The 16,428-nt window shown below is 48.8% G+C and overlaps 3 protein-coding genes across 3 annotated transcripts; 1 reads left to right on the top strand and 2 right to left on the bottom strand.

The window, feature by feature from the left end:
* Window positions 1-560: 560 nt before the first annotated feature.
* Window positions 561-1,338, bottom strand: LOC6565419 (protein BUD31 homolog). Its single transcript, XM_001991116.3, has 2 exons — window positions 1,151-1,338; window positions 561-1,077 (listed from the first exon to the last, which is right to left on the bottom strand). The coding sequence occupies exons 1-2, from the start codon at window positions 1,242-1,244 to the stop codon at window positions 737-739; spliced, it is 435 nt and encodes a 144-aa protein (XP_001991152.1). The 5' UTR covers window positions 1,245-1,338; the 3' UTR covers window positions 561-736.
* A 224-nt stretch (window positions 1,339-1,562) lies between these two features.
* LOC6565420 (receptor-mediated endocytosis protein 6 homolog) lies at window positions 1,563-11,429 on the top strand. The gene is made up of 8 exons (XM_032738370.2): window positions 1,563-1,661; window positions 4,225-4,388; window positions 4,492-4,638; window positions 5,329-8,133; window positions 8,188-9,245; window positions 9,460-10,296; window positions 10,378-10,474; window positions 10,762-11,429. Exons 2-8 carry the CDS (start codon window positions 4,242-4,244, stop codon window positions 10,900-10,902), a joined length of 5,232 nt encoding a protein of 1,743 aa, XP_032594261.1. The 5' UTR covers window positions 1,563-1,661; window positions 4,225-4,241; the 3' UTR covers window positions 10,903-11,429.
* Window positions 11,430-11,457: 28 nt separating this feature from the next.
* Window positions 11,458-16,330, bottom strand: LOC6565421 (DNA topoisomerase 2-binding protein 1-A). Its single transcript, XM_001991118.3, has one exon. The coding sequence runs from the start codon at window positions 16,235-16,237 to the stop codon at window positions 12,065-12,067; it is 4,173 nt and encodes a 1,390-aa protein (XP_001991154.1). The 5' UTR covers window positions 16,238-16,330; the 3' UTR covers window positions 11,458-12,064.
* Window positions 16,331-16,428: the final 98 nt, after the last annotated feature.

The raw sequence follows: 16,428 nt of genomic DNA, 5'->3' as shown, positions 1-16,428 counted from the left end.
TTACATTTAACCTTTGATTGTGAATTTACAAATTAATATTGAATTTTCCATTTGTATTTAATACAGTCAAAATTATGATTTTAACTATAAATTTGTAATTTTTTAAAATTTAAAAATACCAAGAAATATGTCGGTTCTTAATATTTCCCACACAAGTTACAGTTACAGAGTTTTCCAGAACAATATATACATTCAGTTTTCCTATATACTTTGCTGTAATAAATTAATATTTGAATACAAATTTTGTAGATATGTTATCAAAACAGACAAAAACTACAAATTTTGTGGTTTAAATAATTTTCTTTTGAAATAATCGACATCTTATTTATACATATACAATGGACATACTTTGAGTGCATGTGCAATTATCATTTGGCTTGAGAGATTTTTAAGTTCACATTTTATATCTGATATCAATAATAAAAGGTTAAATGTGAAAAACACACTTAACATACACGCTGGCAAATATATAAGTACAGTCAAACTCGTCAGTCAAAATCGGGAAGTTGTTGAGCATTGTTCTCACTCAATTTGGTTAGAAAATATAAACAGATAATAAACAATTTCCAGTGTACCATATAATTCTGCCGCATGGCGATATTTAAGACTAACATTGTAGTATATACATGGAAAAATAGTTCCACCTTATGCATTGTCAAATGGTTCAGATCAGTGCTAAGCGAACATGATACAAGCCTATAAGCTATGCTAGCTTTCCTAGTAATCCGTGAGCAGATTAGCCCGAGCAACCGCGACAACCGCAATGAACGCATTCCACAATGCGACCCTCCTCTAGTTTAGATTTTGGCACACGACAAATGCAATTGGTGCCGAAATTCGTGTCGCGCGTTTGAATGCAACGCAGACAGCAAAGATTCTCATAGCCAGACTTCTTCCACTTGGCTATCAAATTACTGTCGGCAATCTTCTCCTTCAGGCAGTAGTCGTATAGCTCGCGACTTATGGCCTTGCGTCGATAGAACAAGTCATACACGTAGCGCGTTTTCTGGTGATGAATCTTGAAGATGGGCCACAGAGATTCCGTAATGCGCTTGCCCTCGTGCGGTTCCGTCTCGGCTGCAAATAAGAAAAGCGTTCAAAGTTGACTGCATACAGGAAACATACGGCAACATTTAGCATTTTTAATCACCCTCGCGCATTTTTTGTTCCAACTCTTCCAGCGTTGGTTCAATAAGTTCCCAGCCATCTGGCGGCGGTTTACGACTGCGACGAATTTTTGGCATTTTGATTTATCTATTTAATGTGCGCGTCCCAAAACAAAATCGCTAAAATGCTACGAAAAGTGAAATAAAGCGCAAACAGCTGACGAATACGAACATTGCCTAGTGTTGCAAAATACTCACATTATGAGCGAGCGAACAACACCACTTACTAGTCAGAGCTGCAGCAAGCAGTCACATCGATAGGTGCTGCTGCTATCGATAACAGTAGTAGTTTATTTTCCATTTCAGTGTATATGTAATCGTAGAAGTAATGAGTTGATTGTTTTTGTTTTGTTTTTTGTGTGCCTCGATATAAGCGTGTTATAGCTATTTATTTAAATTTGAATCTGTGGTCAATTAGTGCTGTTTAGCAATATTCAATTGTTAACACAATAAGTGGATCAGCAATCAAGCGCCGCGAACACTGCGCAGCCAAAAGTAAGCAAAGCCCAAAAAAGAGACAGACTCCGTGTGTGCTGTAAATGTGCATGTGAATGTGAATGTGCAGCAGCACACAGCCCACAGTGCTCCACAATGCAAACTAACCCACATACACAAGTTAAGCGCAGCTTCACATGAGAAGCAGTGCTGTATTATTGCCATCGACTGCAGCACTTCGTTTTGCTTAGTGACAATAATTACTGAATAATTACTCGCTCAACTAACAGCGACATCAACTTTAAAAGCAAAAAAAAACACACTCACTTGTGTGTGTGTGTGTGTTTTGCAAAGTATATACCTATATATATATATATATATATATATATATATATATATGTATATGTATGGGTGTTAGTGTACTATTATTATTAGTGTTAGTGTACTATTATTATTGTTGTGACTTCGCTGCCTCACTATTGTCGTATTTGTTGTAAGCCCCGCTTTCATTCATTCATAAGTCCGGTAGCTTTCTTTGCGGCCAGACACAAGATGTCATATCAACAACCACAAACGATAAAAAAAAATTTGGCCTTCGCCTAATGTGCGTTCGCTCGCCTGCTCTCTCTCTCTCTCGCTTTGTCTCTCTTTCGCACTCGCCCGCATCTTTGCTACTGCATTTTCCATTCATTTGGCGATTAGCGCGTACGCTTTGATTGTCATTCGCATTCGTTGTATTTAGTGCATGGTACGTGAAATAACAAAATTAAGCATACACACAAACACACAGCACACAGCTGCAGAAAGAGAGATCAGCCTCCCCCTCCCCACCCACATTTTGTTGGCTCATTAAACGCCCCCTTCGACGGCGTGTCTGTGGCTCTGTCTGCATGTATGTGTGTACAAATGTACTATGTATGTATGTAAGTGGGTAATGAGCGCTGTAAATCAGAATTCTGTTGTTTTGTTTTGCTTTGTTTTCTGTATGTGCACATTCCTCATTTCTGACATTTTCCCCAATGTGCACACATACATACACATACGTACACCCTCAATTGTAAAATTGGCAGCCAAATCAGCAGCTCCACTTGAAGCGTATTCCATGGGGCCGAGTCACCCACCACTCACAAACTACCTGCAAATTGGTCACAGCGTTTATCTAATTTTAAGTACCTCTATGTGTGTATGTGTATGTACGTAATCCATGTGTGTGTGTGTGTGTGTGAACAAAAATGTTAAGACTTAAAGTCGCCTGTGCTTACTGATAGATATTAATATTGATATTGATAAGATTGCAAAAAAGAAAATAATTTATTAGTTAAACAATTGTAGTTATTATATTTTGAAAGGTTTGTGAAAGTTACTTCGAATGTGAAAATGGCAATATATTGGTCTGATTCCCCGTTTCTATTTTTATCTTTTAAATGTAGGATATCTGCTAGTCGAACACTCGTCACTAGCGCGGTCTATGTGTTTTCAACTGAGTATTTCAAATACTCCCCCAAAATGAGAGCTCGTGATTTATTGCATTGCTTGGCAAAAATACTTTTCGCTGTGTACTTTTTGAAATGAAATGAATTTGATTTGTTTTCCCAAGTGAAACTGTAGAATCAGATCAGGTTGATAAGCAAGCTGTACGTCAATTCAAGGACGCTTTCCATGAGCTGATGCTGTTCAGACGCATTAGTTTAATGCACATTTACATTATCTGCCTGCACCTACATAGTAATAATAAACAAACAAAAAAAAGTTCAAAGTGAATTACAAAATTATACTGAAGATGATGAAAAAACATTGAAAGATGAGATAGATATAAGATTAGTAACAGAAAAGTGAAAGTTTTGAAATTCACCTAAATAAACTGATAGCGATGAGTGAGGAGACTGAAATGATCCAAGGAATCGAAGGAAATCGAAGTCGTTGAGCGTTTTTTCTGTTTATCACATCTGTAGAAATGCATGTATGTATATGCATTGTATATATGTATATATCTCTCGGTCCAAGTGACTGACGTCTAGCCCTATCACATGGCAAGTGGGCGTTAATTACCGAGCAAATAGTTCGCTGATCGAGTGAGTGGGAATGGAGAAAGACACACAACAATATTTTATAATTATCACGTATATCAGTAGATCCCATCAATTACAAGCTGGAATGTTCTAGTCGAGGGAGCTCGACTAGGATATACTCTGAAGGTAGCAGGCTTGCTGACACTGACAGTGGTTTCTTCAATATGAAAATACGTTTTGGCCAATAAAATATGCGTTTCTTATCGATTCAAGTGCGATCAGTTGCTCAATAATATGTCTGGGTACATTATATATCAGTTTATCAATGAAGTTAAATACCCCAAATATGCCTATAGTATGTGAAAACTTCTAACTAACTTGCAATCTCTGGGAGCTGCTCAGACTCGGGCGTTGATGCTGATCAAGAACATATATAAGTTATTTGTATATATAAATATGTGTATTTATTCAACTGGAAATGTACGCAAATCTCTTTCATTTGTTTATCTTAGAAAATAAACGAGATAATTATTTAAGAATGCGTTGAAAGTATATCAATATTTGCAGTCACACAATAGCAAATTGAATCTTCACAATATTGTTGATCTATTCAGGTAAAAAGATCCTCACCATGGAGTCCACAGCAGCCGGCAATCTGCTGGAGATCATGGATCTAGCTCGCACTCTGCGCCAGGAGCAGCTGTTCATAAAGCAAGAACAGGCGGCCTTCGCACGGCTCACCGATGCCCTGGAGACAAATGCGGCGACAATAACAAAGGTAACAATAACAACACCCATATTTGTTAAACATATTTAAAGCGATGTCACGTCCCATTGCCTTATACTGACTGAGTCACCGTTTGCACCCCTCGTCCATTTAGCTGGCATACATATGCGCACAACAAAGACAGAATCTGCATGATCTGCTGCTGGACAGAACGGATCACGATCCCCTTGTTTGTTGTCGACGTGCGACCGCCTTCGAAAATGCCCCATTCTTGGATGCCAAACAGGTGTTGCCCTACCAGGTAAGCACAACTCACTTTTATATATATCACTCACATATTTACAATTCTACATATGTTTTGGTTGGGTTGGGTTGGGTTTGGTTGTTTGTTGGTTGTTGTTGTTGTTGCTGCTGTTGGTTGGCTGCTTGCAAATCCAGACAACAAAGAGCAATTTCCGACGTAAATAGAGGAAGCATTGATATAATAATTGCGTTCTCCTTTTGTGAGCGTAGTTGTTCCAGTCTCCAGCCTCCAGTCCAGGAAACTATTTAGTTCAAAGATACTGTGTGGCGGTATCTGAAAGTATCACAAATTGTTCGTGGCTAGCCATCAGTAGATGTAGCTATAAAATGCATATTATTGCAACTATTTGCAATTTTAGAAATTTGTTTGCGACGTAAAAGAAGATTAGGTACTTGCCCTTGCCGCCACATTTATTTTTCCTGTATTATTTTTGTTGTAAACAGAAGTGGATAAGTTTTTCGCGAATGGTCAACCACACTAAAAAGTTGCTATTTTCGACGAGTATTCTTTTGGCAACTCTGGAGACTCCATACAGATATCGCTCAGCTGGTTAGACTTATAACAAAACATAGACTGTATGCAAATATGCCAGGTTGCTTAGTATTGAGTGCGCTTACTGCACCTTTTGAACCTTGAACTTGTAGCAACAGTTAATCGGATTTTGTATTCCATGTTTATAACTTATAGTATGCCCTGGCCTATGAGGATCTGTTCAACTATCTGTACAACACACCATATTTGCTGGCCCTGTCGCTGGCCACAGCGGATCGGCTGTCGCTGCTCGCGCCGTCGCATCTGGGACAGATTGTGAACACAATTGTGACGGGACTCTATGGCAATGCGATCAATACAAAGGATGTGGAGCTGCTGCTCAAGCTGCTGCGAGAACTTATCGAGCTGCAGCTGCTGAACAGCGATCAGCCTCGTCGTTTGCTCCGAGCAAATGGCAGCGCCTTTGCCCGCCTCTATCAACGGCTGGTCGAGTCCCTCTTCTCGGCGCGCATCTTTTTAACGGCCGTGCTGTATGAGCCGCTGATGGCAGTACTCAGCGAGCACGAGGCATTCCTCGATGTGGATCCGCACAAGTTGCTGCAGAGCTTCACTGCTCGGGAGCGCCAGCGTCGCTTCGGTGAGGATGAGACCAGTGCCGCCTATCAGCGCAATGTGGCCCGCTTCCATGCGGAGACTCTCGGCAATTTGCATACCCATGCGCAGGCATTTGTGCGGAGCCTGCAACAGAGCTGGGCATTGTTTCCCAGCTCGCTGCGCTGGCTGCTGCAGACGCTCGGGCAGCAGTTGCGGCAGACGCAGCGGCACAGCGATCACGATATACGCCAGCTGCTCTCCGATCTCGTCTTCACCCACTTCATTTGCCCGGCGATCGTCAGTGCCGATCTGCTGGGCATCGTCGATGCGAACGTCAACGAACAGATGCGTCACAATCTCAATCAGATTGTTCAGCAGCTGCAGCGTCAGGCACTCAGCGATAGCGACAGTGAACTGACACAGCTAATGGAGCTGCTGCTGTTGGGCCAAACGGGCGAGGACATCGTTGCCATTCTGCCGCAGCAGAGCGACTTTGAGCGCGCCCAGCTGGCGATCAATGAGCGTGAATTGCAACAGTTTGCCGACTTCTTTCGCCTGCTTGCCGCTCGCGCCGAATACGATGTGTCCGCCGAGCAGCGACAGCGACTCCGACGCATTCTCGCACGCATACCCAAACAGGAAGCGATCCCGCCAGTGGCGGCATCGTCGTTGCCAGCTGCTAGCGATGCAGCCGCCAGTCCCGAGAAGAATGGGAAACGCTCCAACAAGGGCCTCATGCGGCTGGGCAAGGCCACCAAAAAGAAGCTCGCCAAGGGCATCAACTTCACAACCAACACGGCCACCACTACCACTACCAGCAGCAGCAGCAACAACAACAGCAACAATAGTAATAACAATAACAATAGCTACATCAACAGCAATCACACCAGCAGCAGCAGCAGCAGTAATCTTGCTCCAGATGTGGGCAACGGAAGCATGGCAAATGGTGGACAGACTGCTTTGGCCAATGGCGATGTGGAGCCGTGCTGCTCCTCGCACAGCGGCAGCAACACCAGCCTCAGCTCCTGCGGTGGTGTCGCCACCATCAGCAATGGAGCAGCTGTGGCAACAACTTTACTCGAGCCAGAAGCATCCGATGGGGATGGGCCGGTTCTGATGTTCAGCATTTATAATGCGGCTGGCAAAAGCAAGTTGAAGCCGCTGACCGAGGAGGATCTGTTGAAGATGAACTGTATTGGCCAGGAGATTGTGCCAGTGGCTGTTGCCGCTGCAGCCGCATCCTCGAATGCGGACGATGTGAGCAGCTTGGATGCGATGCGTCGACCGCTGAACGATGATGCTTCAATTGGCAATTCGGACAATTTGGAGGCAATCAGCGAGGCGGCTCACTCGGCAAATCATTCGGTGGCCAGTTCCCTGGATCTGGAGGAGCAGCAGGAGCGTGATGTGCACGATGCTGAAAACGATGACAATCTCTCGGACATGGTATCCGCCAATGTCTCGGGCCGTGGCACACCCAATATTAGTGGGCGAGACACGCCCTCATCCCAGGTAACGGATGGCGATGGCGCCGGCGGTGAGTTGGCCCATCATGTGGCCCGGCCCACACCCCAAATGCAGAAGATGCTTCTATCCAAGGCGCGCTCGGACATCGAGGACAAGTTCTGCAAGTTCGAGCTGAAGAAATTTGAGGGCGATGAGAATGTGAGCATCATTTCGGACACCTGGTCGACGGATGTGCTGGCCAGCGATTCGGAGAACACGCTGGACGCCAGCAGCGAGCAGCAGCGCGAGCGGGACAGAGACAGGGAGCGGGAGCGCAATTTCTCCACACCACTAATACCGTCGGCTGTGGTGCTGCCAGGCGATAATAATAATTTTGTGGTGGAGGCACTTGCACGTGCCGCTGGCGCTCCTGTGCTGGATGCCTCCGATCAGCGTTCCGAGTCCAATTGGAGCACCGATGTGCTCGCCAGCGATTCGGAGAAGCTCGCGGAGATCGATACCGATGACAATGCGAGCATCACAGCCAAATCCGATATTGCGGTGCCCCTGGCACTTGCCGCCGTTCTCGACGATGGCGAACAAACGCCAGGCAGCAGCGGCGATGCGGACGGGGATGGGGATGGGGATGCCGGTGGCAATGGGGGGAATGCCAGTGCCAGTGAGCGCAGCCAGGAGGATTCCGCCTTCTTCGATGCGGTCAACTCGTACGAGGATGCGCACCATTATCAGGCGGCATCCTCGCTGGCTCGCAGCTCGGTGCGCACCAGCTACCATGGCCTGGGCGGCGATAGCGGCGACAGCAGCTTCCAGCAGCAGTACAAATGCAGCGCAGCCGAGGGCAGAAAGAGCACACCCCTCATGGGCACCGCCTGCATGCGTCGGCAGACGTCCGCCGAGAGCAGCATCTCCAATCAGAGCCTCAATCTGGAGGAGCCGATGGCGACGACCAGCAGCAGCAGCAGCAAACAGCAGTCACTGCAACAGCACCAGCAGCAACAACAGCAGCTGCATCATCACCATCATCACCACCACCATCATCATCATCACCACAAGAAGAAGAAGCAGCAGCAGCTGCTGCTGCACCCGGCAACGGCGTCGAGTGGCCATCAGGATCTGATTGATTTCAGTGACTATAGCGAGGACAAGGAGGATCCGCCGGGTCTGGTGCAGCAGCTACTGGACAAGTTTGGTGACGAGCAACATTTGCGCGGCGGCGTCCAGCATCGCCGCATCTCCATGGAGCAGCGCACGGCCAGCGTGGATGGGAGACGCAATGGCATACTCGCCGGCACCGGCAACGGCACCGGCAGCACCAGTGAGCGGCGTCACCAGAGTCTCAACTATGAGAACCACGAGATCATGCTGCAGGCCATTCGGCCCAATGCCACCGAGCCCAAAACGGACGACGATAAGCAGCAGGAGCTGCAACTGCTCTGCGCCCGGGCTCAACAGCTACAGCTGCACGATGATCCGCCAGCTGGCGATGCAGATGCAGATGGAGCTGGAGCTGCTGCCGGCGCCGGCGCCTCGACCCCCGCTAGTAGTAGTACTGCAGCGGCCAAACCGAGCAAGGCAACCGGAGCGATACCAAAGAGCATCAGCTTCGATGCCAGCGCTGATAAGGAGAAGCATCGCAGCCAGCGGGAGCAGCGAGATCAAAGCGCCGGCATTCTAAACAAACTGAAGCAGGGCATCTTCAAGAATCGGCGCGGCAACAACAGCAGCAAGTCCACCTCGTCAGCGCAAAGCCAGCGTTTGCCGCCCAGTGCCAACAGCAGCAATAGCAACAACAGCAACAACAGCAACAGCAGCAACAACAACGACAATAACAATATCGGCGGCGTCAACGATCCGAATCGTTGCGTCAGCTTCGATGCCAGTGCCGCGTGCGTCAGCTTTGGCGCCCACTGCTGTGATAGCAGCGAGGACATTCTGGCCAAATACAGGCGCAAGGTTAGCAGCTCCAGCGAGGCAACCAATTCGGATTCCACCGGCAACGGCCATGGCGGACGCGGTAGACCCTCGGCCCATGGCCAAGTTATCAATGGCGGGTAAGAGTCCTCTCTCTCTCTATATACCCATCTCTCACACACTCACTCTCTGTCTGCTTTTGTTCCTGTTTGTTGATTCATGAATTAGACGCGAAATACTCGCTGAAGTCTTGGTAACGAATCCAAATGAAACAGCAACATATTTGCCTGTCTCTCCTGTTCTTGCTGGATCATTCTAACATTATCTCTCCCTCTCTCTCTCTCTCTCTTTCAGAGAATTGCCTGGCGTGGTGTTCAGCAGCGTTAAGCAGAAGCTACGCATGGTTTTATCCAAGACTGATCTGCACAGCGGCGACTTTCGGCAGACAACGCTGCGACCGTTGGACGCGACCCCGCTGCAGACGTACCTGCAGATTCAGCTGGCGCAGTGCACCAGCCTGCAGCGATTGCCGCAGATATCGCATGTTTCGGAGGCGTTGCGCTGCCTGGCGCAACTGGAGCGGCCGCAGCATGCGCAGCTGTTGCTCGAACTCCAAAATGATCGGCAGCGTCGCCAGAGTTACCTGCAGTACCTGCTCGTCCATCGACAGCAGCTGCTGCTGCGGTCCGAGCAGCTGGAGCAGCTTGAGGAGCGACTGCGTGGCGAGGCGCGCAGCTGCCAGCGTTGCCTGCTGCAGTCGCTGGTCCGTCAGTATTTGGGACGGCAGCAGTCGAAGCTGCAATCCTTCCGCGCCGAGTTCGCAATGCTCAGCGGTAGCGATGAGCGACTGGAGGTGATCGAAGAGTTTATCGAGAGTCTGCTGCAAGAGTTGCGTGTGGGCGGCATGCAGGACGGCTGGCAGCGGGAGTCGGCGCGCGTGGCCATTGAACGACTGCTGTTCGAGCTGATGTACGAGCAAGTGATGTTCCCCAACGAGGATGCTGATTTATCCAGGGATTCTGTGCTCGCCGCGCATATTCTCAAACTGCAGCGTTTTGTGCATCCGGCGCATCCAGCGCTCTGCATCGCCCAGGAGTATCTGGGCGAGGCGCCTTGGACGTTCGCCCAGCAGCAGCTCAACTACATGGCCGCCTACAAAACACCGCGCGAGAAGCTGCACTGCATCATTAAGTGAGTCGATTTGCTTCAATTTAATCAAATCAAATTCATTATTTTACCTAATTGCTTTTCACTCGAATTCTATTTTTGCAGCTGCATCTCCAGCATCCTGAGTCTGCTGCGCATGTCCAGCTGCCGTTCGCCTTCCGCCGACGATATCCTGCCAGTGCTCATCTATGTGGTCATTATGGTAAGTCATGCATCTTCACACACATATCTGTGATATTTCTTAAAACGGTTTTCTTTGATGGCAACTTGTACCTATGGTACCTTGTACCGACAAACTAATTATAATAATTCAATGTGGAAATTCATCTGCGACGTTTTTCAAAAATTTATTTAAAACAAATTAAATCTTATTTGTTCAAGAATTTATTCGAACTTGAATGTACTAATAATAATCTTTGACCTTCAAAGAAAATCAATCAAATACATTTTGGTCGTTATCAAAATAATATCTTCATATTTCTGTTACAGGCGAATCCGCCGTTTCTGCTCTCCACCGTGGAGTACATCAGCTGCTTTCTGAGCAAGGCGCTGGATGGTGAGGATGAGTTCTACTGGACGCTATTCGGATCCGTTGTCAAGTTCATCAAGACCATGGACTACATAGACTAGTGCACAGTGGAGGCTCTAGAAGCCTTCAATCGGAAATATTGGCTCGCATTCGAGTCGTAGCTTATGTATATGTTTATATGTTTTCGACTTGGTGTCCAGTCGACGTTTGATATTTCTGTATTCGTTAAATGTGAACGTTATTCTACTTCTATGCATAAATACTTATATTTAGATCATACATACATATATATATATATTAATATACGATATTTACACATGTATAAAATCGAAATCGAAAACGGCGACACGAAGCTAAATTTGCTAGCAGCTAAATGCAGCTGCCCAACGATCTTAACTATTTTTCGATGAGCCCATTTTTTTTTGTTGTATACTCGTACATACTTAGTAGGTACATGCTGTAAACATAGTACATACATAAATACATACATACATACACACTTACATACATATAAACATATATTTAGCTATATACATATACATTTATAGAAGCATGCACGACACATGAAAATCAACTTAATATTCCTTATTGTGTAACACAAAATTAAAAAACAAATTCCAAAAAAAAAATATATTCACATTGTTTTTTATTTTTTATTGTTCTTAATATAAGGATGTGTATTTTGAAAACTTGCTAGGAGGCTTTTAAGAATTATCCAGATCGGAATATACCTCTAAGAAAACAAAAAAAAAATGACTTGCGACTAAAAGCATCCAAGTAGTTAGGCTCTTAGATGACCGCCATGATCCTTGACTACAGTTCGATAGAACCTGAAAATCTGCAGGGATTTGTCCAAATTCAAGGTGTTTTTGTACATTTTTATTTGCTGCTTTTCTGCTATCCATTTGGATCAGCCTGGAGGTATGCTTTAAATCTTTATTTTAAAATATATACGCTGATGTTTTGTTTAATATTTACAGGTGTGGGCTATTTTGTTTGTTTATTTAATTGTTTATTCTGTAACGAATATCAGCAGAAGCTGAACGCTGCCATACAGAATTATTTGGAGACTGGCGATACGAATCCAAATAAATATTAGAGTAATCACAAGCAAATTAATTTCAAATCAGACTTGAGTTCAGACGGTTCCGGACATCAGAGCCGTAATGATCAACACAAAATGAATTTAACAAGAAAAAAAAATAACAATACGAGAATGAGACGATTAAAGATGCTTTTGTGGTGGATAATGGTGCGTTGGATTTACTGACGCAACGCGTACTTCTCCAGATTGGTGTCACGCCCGCCCATCAGGTAGCTATTGATGCACATCTGGGACATGATGCGTACGCCACGCTGCTGCAGATAGGCAAAGTCCTGGGCGGCCAGCGGTGCCTTCTTCGCATCGACGAAGCAGTGTGTGGCCCTCGCCGCCGACGCATCCGAGCTGAAGGGTGTGCTGGGCTCCAAAATATGGGCACCGCCGGCACGCAGAACATTCTTGATGGCCGCCAGATTGCGCTCCTGTAGACTGAGTATGACACGATGATCACTGAAAGCACCGCTGTCCATGTCCAGTTCGGTGCGCCAACGATGCGCAGCAGCAGCGATCTGCTGCTCCTCCGGTGGCAGCGTCGGCAAATTGAGAGCCTTGGGATTACCCCACTCGTACTGGCACTCATCCAAAAAGACGCCGCGGGCATGACACTGATCAATGTAGCTAATATGCAGCACCCATTTGCCGGCCGCCATGCAGCCGAGCAGCTTCTCGCCGCGATTGGGATGCTCGCAGAGTAGGTGCGTGCAGGCCGGATCATAGTTGGACAGATTCTGGCAGATCTGGCCGCCCAGCATACGAATGCGTTCCATGAGCAGTATACGTTTCTCCTCATCATCGCTACAGGAGATGCTGAAGCATGGCGTGCCCTGGTGACGCATGAGCGACAAGTCAGTGACGTCGGTGCTGCGCCTGGCGCCATTAAAATCGGCCGGATCCCGCCAACCGACCATCTCCTCGCTGCCGGCTAGAGCAAATCCCTCCGACTCGAAGGGCTGCACAACTTGCGCCTCACTTCTCGCCAGGCCGTCGTGATCACGCTTCAGGCTGCTGCGACGTGTCTCGCGACTCTTCAAATAGTCGGTGATCTGCTTGAGTTCCAGCGAATTGTCCGTCGTCTCCTCAAAGCTGATCTTGTCAAAGTTAATGGTGCTGCCACTGGGCAGCTCTTCCTGGGCAGCTGCACCTGTTCCTCGGGGACTTTGTGTACTGGGTACAGATGGTGAGCCGCCAGCTGCTGCTGCTGCTGCTGTTGCCACAGCTGATTCCGGCTGGAATAGCAGGCGTCCAACTGATTGCTTCTGCTTCTGCTGCTGCTTCTGCTTTTGGGGCTGCTGCTTCTCTTCTTCCTCTGGTTCGCTGTAGTCAATGCCCAGCGTCTCGCAGGTGATGCGCATCACTCGCTTCCGAATCACCGCGATGGGCGTGTCCGGCTTAATTGGCTGCTTGGGCAGACGCCAACGTCGCTCGAAATCATCGGCCATTCGCTGCTGGAACTCTGGCGTCAAACAGAAGTTAGGTATGCCAGGAGCTGGCCGCTTTGACTGACGGTGATTCACCGGCGTGCACGCCTGCCGCCTAATCCGCTCCAGCTCGGGCGTCGGATTCTCGCGCATTTCGCGTATGATCTGACGGACACAGTTGCGCGCCTGACTCGTCTCCAGGCGCTGCACCACCTGCTCGAGAAACTCAAAGTTGCATGCACCAGCGGCGCTGCTGCCTTTCTGGCTGAGTGGTGTCCGCGGAGAATCTGGTTGGGTTTGTGGGGCCGGAGAGACGCCACTGGAGCTGCGTCTTCGCGCACTCGGCATGCCCGTGACCAGCTCCGAGATGCGCGGATTACGCAATGGCGTCAAATCCGGCCGCTGCTCCTTATCCTGCTCCTGTTCCTCCACATCCAACTCCTCTTGCTGCTGCTGCTGCTGCTGCATTTGATTTTTGGGCGTCAGTGTTTTGCTCTTGTTGAGGCCCGGTGAGATGGGAAACTCGCTGGCACATTTGCCCACCAGAAAGCGACCGTAGGGCAGCTTCTCGCCACGCTGGGCGCACTGCAGCAGCCAATCGGCATGCACCACTGGATAGCCCCATTTGAGGGCACCCTCGTATTTGGAGCCCTCCGCGCTGGAGCAAACCAGCAGTGGTCGCTCCCTCTTAACGAATGCCTTGTTCAGCTGTGCGCCAAGCAGCTCGGCCAGCGCATTGATGAAATCTCGCTCCAGACCCGCATAGATGGACACCACAATGGTCATGCCGCGCAGCGGTTCCTCTTGTGCCCGATGCGGCACGGGTCGGTGATAGTACTCCAGTGGCAGCAGCTTGTTCTGCTTCATGCAGCTCTCCAGGTAGAGTTCGGTGACCACATGACGTGCTTTGATCGGCAGCACAGATTCGTCCAGCGCCTGCTCGAAGCTGACAATGGCATAATCGACCAGATCCGTATAGCTAGGTGGCACAAGGCAGCCCTGTGCAGCTCGGCACTCGTTCAGCATCTGGTCGTAGAGTTCGCTGCTGAAGCACGACTCGTGCACATAGACCGAGGCCCCCATAAAGTAATCCAGCTTATCAAAGTCAATGGAGAGGGTGCTGGCACTCAAATCCGGCAGGGCAACTGCCAAAGATGTTGGAGGAGGTGGATGTGGATGTGGAGGAGCAGCAGCCGTTGAGAGTGAGAGCTGTGTGGAGCTGGCAGCGGGCAATGGCATTGCTGGCTCCTGCTCCTGCGAGTAGTGTGTGAGCAGTTCCAGTTCGGGTTCGGGTTCAGCATCTGGCCGTGCCTCGTCCGCCTGCTCGAACAGTTTCTTCTTGATGGGCACCGCCGGCTGCTTGAAACTGTGATTCATGGAGCGCAACGTTCGCTTGCTGGCCGGCGAGGCGGCTTCCGGTGGTTGCCCATGCGGCAGCGAGATGCGATGATTAACTTCACTGACAATGTGACCAGCACGTATGCTCTCCAGCAGCCAATCCAGTTGCACCACCTGCACGGACGAGAGCAGTCCTTGCGCTTGCCACTGTCGATAGTCAGCATCTAGCAGCTGGCCGACGATGATGTGCGTCAGTGCTTCGTGCAGGTCATCGTATCGTGTGGCGCCACCCGTATTCAGAACTCGACGCAGCTTCTCGCGTTCAACGCTGCGAAAGCCACTCAAATAGATACAGCAGCCGTCGAGGAAGCTGCCAGCTTGCTTCGCCTTGCGCGGACTAATCTCGGCCAGCGTCTGCTGATATTGGCCGCCACTGGACGTGGCCTGTTTGAGCAGCTTGGCAGCACTGCTTGCGCTTCCGCTCCCGCTCCCGCTCCCACTTCCGATCCCGCTGCAGTTGCTCGAGACGGTCTCGTTTAGTGTGGTATTGTCGCTGCACATGCGACGACCTGGCGCGGACACGAAACTGATGCGCGAGAGATCCGAGAGCTGGGTGTGATCCGCAGCGGTCTGGTTGCCATGCCGCTTCGTCGGCGTGGACATCTGCTTGCGGGGATGCACCTCGTACTGCTTGGTGGGCAGCGCATAGCCACGCTGGTGACTATCGAATATCCATTCGGGCAGCAGGATGTCCTTTTTGAAGCGCAGCGCCGCCTTGTATTTATCGGAATCGGTCTTCGACTGCTCGGTGATGACAATGTCGACCAGCTGGGAACGGAAGGCGCGATGATAGATGCCGCCATTCTCATTGACCAGACGCATCACAGCATCCTTGCGACTCGTCTCCAAGCCGCTGCACGTGATGTTCGCGCCAAAGAATGTGGGCAAACGATACTTGTCGAATTGTGGATCTGTGGCGCTTATGCCACCGCTGCTGGTATTCTGTGTGCATGCCCAGACGCACTGCACCCAGTCGACGTGCATGACGGGCACACCGTTGAGCGTGGCATGCTCGTACTTGTTCGTCTTGATTGTGTTCGAGATCAGGTGTGTTATGTTGCGTCCGAAATTCTGGAAATAATGTCCGCCCATCCACTGGACGAGCTGCTTCAGCTCTTCCTTCTCCTTGCTGCTAGTGCCGCTGGCCGAGATCTGCAGATCGCGCATTGCAGTCGCATAGATAGGACTGCTGCCCAGCGGCACTGGCTCACATCGGCCCAAGCACTCCACAATGCAGGGCGGTCCCAGCACCAAAGCCTTTGTCAACTGCAGCTGCACGAACAGATCGCCCTCAAAGTGCGCCAGTACGAAGACATCCTTCTTGCTCAGTCCGCCGCTGGCGATCAGTGGGAAGCCCTCGCTGGGACGAATCTCGCGGATCTGCGTGTCCGCAAGCTGGGCTCGCATCAGCCTCAATGCGTTGGCATATTGCTCGGCGATTGCCCGGTCGGCATCCGTTTCGCTCTTTGTGTTGTTGACAAAATATGCGCATATCGTTTCGTCCAGGCTTGTGCTCATCTTTGCAATGCTTTCGCCTTATCCAATTGACGCTATTTTGCGAATGTTGATGCTGCAATTCACTGCACTTTTCTCGCGTACTCTTTTTGGCGCGTTTGGCGATGTTTATGGCGCGACTGCTGATAACTGTTTATCTCAAATTTTCTATCGCCTGGCATTTGTTATCGATACTTAATAGTGCTCTCAAGTGA

This window comes from Drosophila grimshawi, unplaced genomic scaffold (genome assembly GCF_018153295.1).
Source record: "Drosophila grimshawi isolate 15287-2541.00 unplaced genomic scaffold, ASM1815329v1 contig_848, whole genome shotgun sequence".
NCBI lineage: Eukaryota > Metazoa > Arthropoda > Insecta > Diptera > Drosophilidae > Drosophila > Drosophila grimshawi.
Note: the sequence above shows the minus strand (reverse complement) of the source record. Positions and strands in the feature narration are given on the sequence as shown.

What these genes read in the sequence shown, in the direction of transcription:
- LOC6565419 (XM_001991116.3), bottom strand. Translation starts at nt 1,244, where the DNA reads ATGCCAAAAATTCGTCGCAGTCGTAAACCGCCGCCAGATGGCTGGGAA. An exon ending in GGAACAAAAAATGCGCGAGG is followed by an intron (nt 1,078 to 1,150) that starts GTGATTAAAAAT and finishes TCTTATTTGCAG; the next exon opens with CCGAGACGGAACCGCACGAG.
- LOC6565420 (XM_032738370.2), top strand. Translation starts at nt 4,242, where the DNA reads ATGGAGTCCACAGCAGCCGGCAATCTGCTGGAGATCATGGATCTAGCT. An exon ending in AACAGGTGTTGCCCTACCAG is followed by an intron (nt 4,639 to 5,328) that starts GTAAGCACAACT and finishes TATAACTTATAG; the next exon opens with TATGCCCTGGCCTATGAGGA. An exon ending in TCATCTATGTGGTCATTATG is followed by an intron (nt 10,475 to 10,761) that starts GTAAGTCATGCA and finishes TTTCTGTTACAG; the next exon opens with GCGAATCCGCCGTTTCTGCT.
- LOC6565421 (XM_001991118.3), bottom strand. Translation starts at nt 16,237, where the DNA reads ATGAGCACAAGCCTGGACGAAACGATATGCGCATATTTTGTCAACAAC.